Here is a 9,974-nt window from a genome sequence, read left to right on the forward strand (position 1 = left end):
GGCGCACGGCAGTGCGCCAGGCCAAGTTCCGGCCTGAGCACGCCATCTAATATACATTATAACACCTCCGGCTAAGGACTTGAGATAGTAATAACCAATATGACCGTTAACATCGGATCCCCCATAAATATACTAAATCGAAAAAAAAAACTTCAAATTTTCCGATACAAATTAAATCAGCATGTTTTTATTAACTTCAAAATAAACTAAATGTTATGAATATAAGTATGTTTGTGTGTTATCAACTTTAAAACACAACATCTTAATGGTGAACATCTCACTTTCATAAATTTTCAATCGGATCCAACTTGGGGAGTCCTTTATGAGTTTTTAAATGTTGAACTAAATATTTCCTCAGCTTGAACTTGGCATTACAAACGTCACATTGGTGTGGTCTACCTGTAGAATGGATCTTCATGTGACTGAGCAAGTTCTTCCGTGTATTGTACTCGTTACCACAGGTGTTACACACGTGTTTCACATCACTCAACACATGGGTCTTCTTATGCTCAGTTAATGTTCTTGGACACCGAAATGTCATGGCGCAGTAAGAACACTTGAACGAGCGTTCCTCGCTATGTGTAAACTTGTGATAGTAATGAGATGCCCATTGCGTGAAGCCTTTACCACATATCTCACATACATATTTCTTTTCTCCCGTGTGATTCCTCATGTGTACCTTCAAGTTGGAACTATCAGTGAGTACCCGGCCACACACATTACACTGGTAACCAACTTTCATGTGGATGTTGTTGAAATGTCTCTTCAGGTGTTCGCGAGCAGCAAAACTTTTCCCACAAACTTGACACGAGAAAGGTTTCTCTCCCGTATGTAACCTCATGTGTTGCTGAAGAGAATCGTAGCGGGATGTAATAGACGGACAGAGGGGGCACTTGTACTTGGTCTCACCTTCAATACATATTTCAGATTTCTTCTTTAGTTGATTCACCCGAGTCACTTTCATCCGATGACTTCTCTTGTAATGCTCTGTCAACCGACTCACTTGATAGAAAGATTTATCGCACATTGTACAAGACATGGTTCGCTCACCTCTATGCACCATCAAGTGGCATTTCAATTCATAAAATCTTGTGTAAGTTTTGTCACAGTCAGAGCATTTGTATCGAACTTGGTCCCCTTCAACGAGCTTATACTTCTCTCTGTCCGATTCTACAGTACGATTTGGTGCATGCATATCATCAATATTCAAAGTGATTTCCTCTTCTGTCAACTCACAATACATCGTGTCATCTCGTAGGTTTCTCTTATTCAAGTGTACCGATGTCATGTGCTCCTTGAAGTCCTTCAAGTTTTTAAACTTCATTTCGCAGTGAGAACAACTGATAGAAGGGACATGAGCTTCAACTATATGTTGTTTTAACGAAACCAAATCATCGTGGTTAATATTGCAGTGAGGACATTGGAATTTGACTACACCATCCACTATAATAGTCGACTTGTTCAGATGTTCCTCGTGTTCCTGTAAGCGCCAATGCCATTGTCTCCAATGTTTCATGAGAGCACTTGGTGATTTGATAGTGATAGGATCCTCTTCTTCACATAGGTTGCAAGCAAGATTCTCATCCGAGTGAACCAAGAACTTGTGCTTCCAAACATTTTCACAATTAGTAAATACCGCATCGCATAGTGTACACTTGTGATGTCGATCATTATGCGAATCACAATGATGTATAGAGATACGAGCATCATGTTTCACACAAAACATGGAGAAGAGAGATGGATCTTTACAGAGAATACAAGGAGTCGTAATATCTGCAACATGTTTGACAACATAATTGTCCAACATGTCATGTGTAGTATCATCACTATGTATGTGACGCATGTGATTGAGGAATGCCTCTCTACCCAGGTAAAGTTCCACACCACACTGGTTACATTGATAACATTCAAACTCATCATCTCCATGTACTCGCTTACCATGTTCTATATTAACATGAGCGTCTAGAAATTTCGAATCCGAGAAACTTTCCTCGCAATAAATACAAGAATGTGTTTTCTTTTTGTAAGTGTCACTTTCCTCACAAACAATGCCATGCTCTTTGCAATATTTAGAAAACAAATTTAACTCGCCACACATTTCACAAGGCAAGTCGATTTCTTGGGTAGATTGAATGAGATAATCTTGAGCTTGAATGATATCATATTGGTGTGCATTTCGCATATGTTTGATGATATCCTGACGACGACAATACAATGCATTATAACATAACTTACACCCATACCACTCGCTCTGTCCATACACAAGCTGGCCATGCTCTATTTTAATATGAATTTCCAACTGTCGTTTATCTTGCAAACCCTCATTACAGTACCAACATATAAATGTTCCTCTTCCAGTTTGTGCAACCATTTTAACTTTATGAGATTGGAAACTGTTTTTGCATTTGATACAGACTTCTGTTTCACTGTTTACACTATGCAATCTAGAGTGGAGACCCAAATCTTGAGGAGAACCGAATTTTCCACTACAAATGCAACACGACCATAACCACCTGCAACATCATAATAATGAAAGTGAGAATAGTATGGCGGCAGGGGCAGGCTATGTCTTCATTTCAGTACAAACAACTACAGAGCACACGCTACCTATATGCTTTCCTTATTCATTCAACCGTGTACATCACCAAAAGCTTCAACATTTGATACCTAAGTGTCATGGTAAGAATTGAAAAAGTGATAGATATTACCTAGATTGCAACAAGTTTCACGTTGGAAGGAAGCGTATTGGTATTGACTCCCTTGTGTATTTTATAATGTCTCACCAGTGACTTCTTTTCTTTAAAACTAACATTACAATATTCACAAATATATGGTCGTTCTGTACTATGAACTTTAGTGTGTCGGAGCATATTTTTCCTCGTATTGAACTCACTTCCACATGTATCGCAAATATGTTTGATATCACCGGACCTATGGGTTTGTTCGTGCTCTTTCAATGTTTTCGGACTCATGTACTTTTTTTCACAAAAAGAGCATTGGAACATCCGCTCCTTGCTGTGACTGAACTTGTGATGATGTAATGAAGACTTGTACATGAATCCTGTGCCACAGATTTCGCACGTATACTTCTTCTCGCCCTTATGATTATCAAGATGATCCTTGAAGTTTGTACTATCACTCATGACACGACCACAAATATTGCACTGATAACCAAAGCCGGCGTGCGAGCAATTGTAATGCCGGTTCAAATGTTTCTTGGCGACAAAGGATTTGCCACAAACATCGCAAGTATAAGGTCTATCTCCTGTGTGTGTTCTCACATGTAATCTCAACGAATCATAACGTGTGAAAATAGAATCACAAATATGGCACTTGTATTTGGTAACACCATCAACACTAATTTCCGCACTTTTCTTCACATCATTTGTCCTCGCCATTGAAACTCTCATCTTGTGCACCCGACGATAATGTTCGGACAGTCTGTTTTTAATAAAGAAACACTTGCTACAAATAGAACACGTATACTTGCGCTCACCAGAGTGAACTTCAAAATGTCGTTTTGTCTCCGAGAAACTTGTATAAATTCGATCACACAGAGGACACTTGTACTTGATTCGGTCACCTTCAAGTATTTGTACCTCGGACTTGACAAGCCTATGATCTGAACTAGAGGACTGAGGTTGGACAGTGACTTTGATTTGAGCTGTATGTACGCAAGCATAGTGGTTACGAAGCCGTCTTGCCAATGCAAAGGCTGCTCCACACATAGAACACACGTGTTTCTTCTCTTCATTACGAGCATGCACACAAAGCATGTGTTCTTTGAGGCTGAAGAATCTTTTCAGTGTACATCCACAGTGAGGACATTCGTAACACACACCCTCATCCTTCATCCTCCTACACATTGCTTTCAAGTTGGAATTTGTCCTGGACTTGATGTGAATCCCGTGTATTTTACGGCGATGATCACCTAAACTTTTCTTGCCTTTGAAATATTTCCCGCAATCATTGCAATAGTAACGTTCACAACCATGTTTTTCTTTATAATGGTCTCTCAATATTATGAAATCAGAAAATATACAACTACACTCACTACACAAGAATTTGGTTTCTCCATCGAGCAGAATTTCAGACTTTGCCCTCAGCTCTTCATCAAATCTATCAGTTTTGTGTGAACGCTTCCAATGTTTCATCAAATTACTTGGCGCACCTCCTTACCATGCTCAATGTTGACATGAGCTTGTAGAATTCTCTTGTCAGCGTACACATCGTCGCAAAACTTACAGTTAAAACTATTTGTTTCTTCGTTATACGAGTTGTGTGCTTTGCAATACTTGGCAAAAATACCTCCTTACCATGCTCAATGTTGACATGAGCTTGTAGAATTCTCTTATCAGCGTACACATCGTCGCAAAACTTACAGTTAAAACTATTTGTTTCTTCGTTATACGAGTTGTGTGCTTTGCAATACTTGGCAAAAAGATTCTTGACCCCACATACCTCACAGGGAAGGTTAATGTCGCTAATAGAGGTGACGAGGTAGTCCTCGGGTCGTATGATGGTTTCGTTGTGAATATGTAACATGTGTCTTATAATGTCCTGACGTCGACTGTACAGCATATTGAAACATGTTCTGCAACCATACCACTCGCTCTGTCCATACACAAGCTGGCCATGCTCTATTTTAATATGAATTTCCAATTGTCGTTTATCTTCGAGCCCATAGTTACAGTACCAACATATAAAAGACCCCGTGGATTTGATCCCCATTCCGAGTTTTACATTATGAGACACGATACTGTTCCTGCACTTGAAACACTCATCATCATCAACACCTAACGTGTAAGATAACGAGTTGTTATGTAAACGTAAGTGAAGACCCAGATCTGCTGGAGAACCGAATTTTCCGCTACAAATGCAACATGACCATAACGACCACCTGCAACAGTCAAATGTCAGAGCAGGGATCAGAACGCTAGTTTAATATATGAAACGTCAACTTCTACGTCACGCGGAAATAGAGAGAACAAGCACAAAGCAAAAGAGAAATCTTACCTACAGTATCCGATCATACCAACTCAAATGATCGCTCAATTGCGACTCGACTTCCAAGCACTTTTCCTTTAGTATACAGGTTACATACATAATTATATTATGTAGGTACTCCGGCAATCATCGCAATAGTAACGTTCACAACCATGTTTTTCTTTATAATGGTCTCTCAACATTATGAAATCAGAAAACATACAACTACACTCACTACACAAGAATTTGGTTTCTCCATCCAGCAGAATTTCAGACTTTGCCCTCAGCTCTTCATCAAATCTATCAGTTTTGTGTGAACGCTTCCAATGTTTCATCAAATTACTTGGCGATTTGATAACAACTAGCTTTGAATGTTCACACAAATTACAATAGAGCGTTTCATCAATATGCTGTGAGAACATGTGAATCCATAGATCATTACAATCCGTGTACATGACATTACAAGGTTCACATGAATGAGACTCGGGATGTTCACTACAATTGTCAATGTTAACATTCGCATCATGCTTACGACAAAAACCAGAGAATAAACATGGCTCTTGGCAGTATTTACATGAGAAAACAATCTGGGTCAAAGATTTGACCACACACTCATTCAAGTTGTCCATAAGAGTTTTGTCATGAACTTGACTCATATGGGCTTGGAAATCTTCACGTCCAAGATAAATCTGATCACAACATTGTTTACAGATGTAACATTCAAAGTTGGGATCATTATGAATCTGTTTACCATGCTGGATATTTAAATGAGCCTGCAAGATTCTCTTATCCGCATAGCTAGCATTGCAAAGATGACAAATATGATTTACTTGGTTATTCATTTCTAACCTGACAGAACGATGTTTGTTGCAATATCGAGACAGTAAATTTTTCTCGCCACACATTTCACAAGGCAAGTCGATTTCTTGGATAGATTGAATGAGATAATCTTGAGCTTGAATAAACTCATATTGGTGTGCATTTCGCATATGCTTGATGATATCCTGACGACGGCAATATAATGCATTATAACATAACTTACACCCATACCACTCGCTCTGTCCATACACAAGCTGGCCATGCTCTATTTTAATATGAATTTCCAATTTAGGTACTCCAGTTTAGTTATTTTCTTTAGTTTCTAATATACATTAGGAAACCTGCACAAGGAGGTATACAATGTTGCTACCTACTGAGAAAATTTTAGAGTAGGGTCATTTTTACTTTCCTTATCCTATAATAAGGAAAATAATGTATGTTACATGCGTAAAGCTGTCAGTATTGGCCTGCTAAGTAAAACCTTTCTAGTATGTAGATCCAATGTGCATGTATTTGAAAAAGTCCGTTTTAGTGGGTGGATCTGCAGTAAAGATAATTGACCAACGTTTGCTTAATCTTGGATTTGAGATAAACAATAAACTAACAGAAGCTCCTTGATTGGATTATTTAGATATTTATTAACAAATATTTTACCTTTAAAAAGAAGCCCAAGTATTATTTTTCAACTTTTGTTCTTATGCGTTTTGTAATGTTGAGTGAGATATTTCTTGACCACGAAGCCTGCGTTGCAATGTGCAGGAGAAAATGTAGTGAAGACAATATTTGCCTTGTTACTATCATAAATCCTATTTCCTTTAAAATATTACGTGGGACTGTTCTATATTGAAAAATAAGAAAAGAATTATCTTTATTGCATAATTTACCTCGTTTATTTTACACTATACAATATATTCACAGTGTTTTGCAGTTTATTATAATGGGGCACAAAACTTGAAATTTAAATACAGAAGAATGTATTTTTCATTCATTCATCATAAAAGAGGAAGGAATATCTTTTCAGTGTAATTTAAATGCCTCATGTGCTAGTTCTCCCTTGGTGAGTGCCCAAGTGATGTGCCTCACTACCTTTTTTATCTCTGTGGTCCAGCAAAAGCATAGATTTTTAGCAGAATGCGAATCTGATAATAATAACTTAATATAAATAGACCTTGATATTTAGACACGTTAAGAATTCTAATACATTGGTGGAGGGTTCGGGTTCATTTGTACAGGATGAGAGGGAGGGGGTGGAACCTGACTATTATTAAAAGCAATGGCAGCTAGCTGGGTCCCATGTGTCGTATAATGTCGAAGTAAACTTCGCCTGGTTTTCAGATTGGCATTGCAAAGTTCACACACATGGGTTCGGTCTGTATTGTGAGTTCTAATGTGTGTTAGGAGGTTCTTGCGCGTGTGGAATTCACTGCCGCATGTCTGACATATATGCCGCACATCACCACTTGTATGTACTTTCAAATGCTCTTTGAGTGTCTTTGGACTCTGGTACTTCCGTTCGCAATATGTACACGGATAAGTTCGATCTTTGATATGTGTGAACCTGTGATGGTAAAGTGAGGACTTGTACGCAAACCCTGTACCGCAAGTTTCACACGTGTATTTCTTTTCTCCTCTATGACTATCCAGATGATCTTTGAAATTGGCAGCGTTACTCATGGTACTGCCACATATGTGACATCGGTAGCCTTTACCCAAATGCCACTTGTTATAGTGGGCATTGAGTCTCCGTTTTAAGGGGAAAGATTTACCACATGCTTCACAAGTGTAGGGTTTTTCGCCCGTATGTGAAAGCATATGTTCCTGCAAAGCATTAAATCTTTGGAAACTGGATGGACACCCAGGATGAGGACATTTGTATTTTCGAACGCCATCTACATTTGTTTCTGTTTCCCGTCTTAGATCATGATCTCTGGATGTAAAGTTCATGTGATGTACTCGCTTGTAATGTTCATTCAGCCTATTCTTCATGAAGAAACCTCTCTGGCACACACTGCACACGAAATGTTTCTCGCCAGTATGAACTGCTAGATGTTTCTTCAATTCAGAAAAGTTTCCATAGCTCCTAGGACATTCGGGACATTTGAATTTCACTTTCTCCCCCTGCATTATTTGACAGTCTTCTTTGTTTACATTGAATATCTTAGTAACATCAAGCTTATCTTCGTTGTCATGGTTTGCCTGAGTTAGAATATTCACAGTATGTCTTCGTATGTAATGGGTTTTGAGTCTTCTAGCTAAACCAAATGCAGCACCACATACAATACACACATGATCTTTGACTTGAGCATGTACAGACACAATGTGTTCTCGTAGTCCCTGGAATCGTTTCACCATAAAGCCACACTCCGGGCACTTATACTTCACTACACCTTCCACATACACCATCGTCTTCTTTTTCATATCATTCTCTTCTCTACTTGAACGAATTCTTATTGTGTGTAATTTCTTGTAATGTTCACGAAGGCATTTCTTCGTAGTGAAAGATTTTGAACATTCGTCACATGAGAAAGTTTCTCCAGAGTGATTATCTCGGACGTGTTTTTTGAGATATGCAAAGTTTTTCATCATTGTATGACAGTCTGGACATTGGAATTTAATTTCACCGTCAATTTCTACGGCGGATTTTTCACGCAACTCCTCCTCAGTGAGGAGATCAACACCTGCACTCTTGTGTACTCGCCTCCAGTGTTTCATCAACATGCTAGGGGCTCTAATAGTACTCTCTGAGCTCTTCTCACACAAATTACAATAGAGCGTTTCATCAATATGCTGTGAGAACATGTGAATCCATAGATCATTACAATCCGTGTACATGACATTACTGACTGTGTGCATGCAACTGTTTCTTCAGAGAGAACTTCTCTCCACATAACCTACACGAGTAACTACGTTCCGCGTACCGATCTCTCACATTCTTGTGTGCCTCCGTCAAATGCCGTCTAATGTCTCCTCTTTGATCAAAGATTTCATTACAATGAGAGCACCGATGCTTGAGAACACCTTCAATATAAATACTTGTCTTGTTCCTCTCTACTTTTTTACTCGATATCTTCTCCAGACTCAACAGCTTGTCATGTTTCTGTCGCATGTGTACAACTATGTCTGATGGGAATCGGATTTTCTTTTTCTTCTTCTGCGGACATAGATTGCATAGGAATTGGGTTTGTTTCTTATGAATCCCAAACATATGTGTCCACAGCATGCTACAGTTGGAGAACTCACAGTGACACACTTGACATGGATGTGATTCACAGTGGCGGCAGTCTTCACTGGGGGAAATGTGTTGTACACTGTGATCTGGACATGTATTGGAGAACAGACACGGCTTCGAACAGTCTTTACACAGGAAGGAAATATCCTGGAAACATTGGATCCTATATTCTTCCCCATTCGTACTTGTATGAAAACTATGTACGCTGCGCATATGTCGCAGGATAAACTTACTTTGCGTATACAATTTGTTGCACATTTTACAAGCGTACCATACCAGTTGAGAATTACCGTAAACAACCTGACCATGATCTATTTTAATATGCAACTCGACAAAAGCTTTGTCTTGGAATGTTTGGCCGCAATAATAACAAGCAGCAGCACACGAGACACTACTTCTAGTATTGTGAGTTCCAAGTGTTTGATAACACATTGGACATGGGTGGTGGTGCTGCTGTTCACTCACAAGGGAGAGTGAGGAGAGGCTGCTGTGTAGAGTCAGATGGTTTGCTAGGTCCGAGCTAGAGTTAAACTTTGCATTACATGTACAGCAAGTCCAACACCTGTACCTGTAACACAGCAAGTAGCCTTTGTGTTTATAACATACCCGTCACGTGTTAGACCTACGTTAGAAGTTCTAGTGATGCTTTTTATCTTAGGCGGTGCGTCTTATAATGCTGTACAAGATATTTTTTGACAGTGAACGCGGCGTCACAATGCTCACACGCAAAGGAGCGGATAGGATTATGAGTTTCCTGATGTTTCCGCATCTCAGTGCGTGAGCGGAATCCTTTACCACACGTCTCACACACATGAGACTTGGCGATGTTCATTTCCTGATGGACATTCAACTCAAATCCAAATGATCGCTCAATTGCGACTCGACTTCCAAGCACTTTTCCTTTAGTATACAGGTTACATACATAATTATATTATGTAGG

At 39.2% G+C, this 9,974-nt stretch overlaps 4 protein-coding genes across 6 annotated transcripts in view; all 4 read right to left on the bottom strand.

Annotated features, from left to right (window-relative positions):
* LOC103508963 (zinc finger protein 665) overlaps positions 1-9,974 on the bottom strand; it is a 39,376-nt gene continuing 29,402 nt past the window's right edge. The window contains exon 3 of the mRNA XM_026823426.1: positions 1-2,513. Coding sequence (XP_026679227.1) covers positions 284-2,371 — 2,088 coding nt within the window. The 5' untranslated portion in view covers positions 2,372-2,513 and the 3' untranslated portion in view covers positions 1-283. The remainder of the gene's footprint in view (positions 2,514-9,974) is intronic.
* Positions 2,603-8,639, bottom strand: LOC103508962 (zinc finger protein 660-like). Of its 3 annotated transcripts, XM_026823425.1 has the most exons (3): positions 8,566-8,638; positions 5,325-5,369; positions 2,603-4,157 (listed from the first exon to the last, which is right to left on the bottom strand). In XM_026823425.1, the coding sequence occupies exons 1-3, from the start codon at positions 8,635-8,637 to the stop codon at positions 2,709-2,711; spliced, it is 1,566 nt and encodes a 521-aa protein (XP_026679226.1). In that variant the 5' UTR covers position 8,638; the 3' UTR covers positions 2,603-2,708. The 3 variants fall into 3 exon arrangements, with proteins under 3 accessions (XP_026679226.1, XP_026679225.1, XP_008471772.1); XM_026823424.1 differs by lacking the exon at positions 8,566-8,638 and having other exon boundaries at positions 5,325-6,088; XM_008473550.3 differs by lacking the exons at positions 2,603-4,157; positions 5,325-5,369 and having other exon boundaries at positions 6,673-8,639.
* Positions 8,642-9,466, bottom strand: LOC113467325 (zinc finger protein 287-like). Its single transcript, XM_026823436.1, has one exon. The coding sequence runs from the start codon at positions 9,464-9,466 to the stop codon at positions 8,642-8,644; it is 825 nt and encodes a 274-aa protein (XP_026679237.1).
* LOC113467324 (zinc finger protein 567-like) lies at positions 9,609-9,872 on the bottom strand. Its single transcript, XM_026823433.1, has one exon. The coding sequence runs from the start codon at positions 9,864-9,866 to the stop codon at positions 9,684-9,686; it is 183 nt and encodes a 60-aa protein (XP_026679234.1). The 5' UTR covers positions 9,867-9,872; the 3' UTR covers positions 9,609-9,683.

This window comes from Diaphorina citri, unplaced genomic scaffold, assembly GCF_000475195.1.
Source record: "Diaphorina citri unplaced genomic scaffold, Diaci psyllid genome assembly version 1.1 scaffold454, whole genome shotgun sequence".
Taxonomy (NCBI): Eukaryota; Metazoa; Arthropoda; class Insecta; order Hemiptera; family Psyllidae; genus Diaphorina; species Diaphorina citri.

Bases quoted from the DNA above. Each gene is read 5' to 3' on its own strand.
- LOC103508962 (XM_026823424.1), bottom strand. From the start codon at position 5,975: ATGCGAAATGCACACCAATATGAGTTTATTCAAGCTCAAGATTATCTC. The intron at 4,158-5,324 runs TTGATGAAACAT...GCGCCAAGTAAT, and splicing joins TTATCAAATCGCCAAGTAAT to TTGATGAAACATTGGAAGCG.
- LOC113467325 (XM_026823436.1), bottom strand. From the start codon at position 9,466: ATGTGTTATCAAACACTTGGAACTCACAATACTAGAAGTAGTGTCTCG.
- LOC113467324 (XM_026823433.1), bottom strand. From the start codon at position 9,866: ATGAACATCGCCAAGTCTCATGTGTGTGAGACGTGTGGTAAAGGATTC.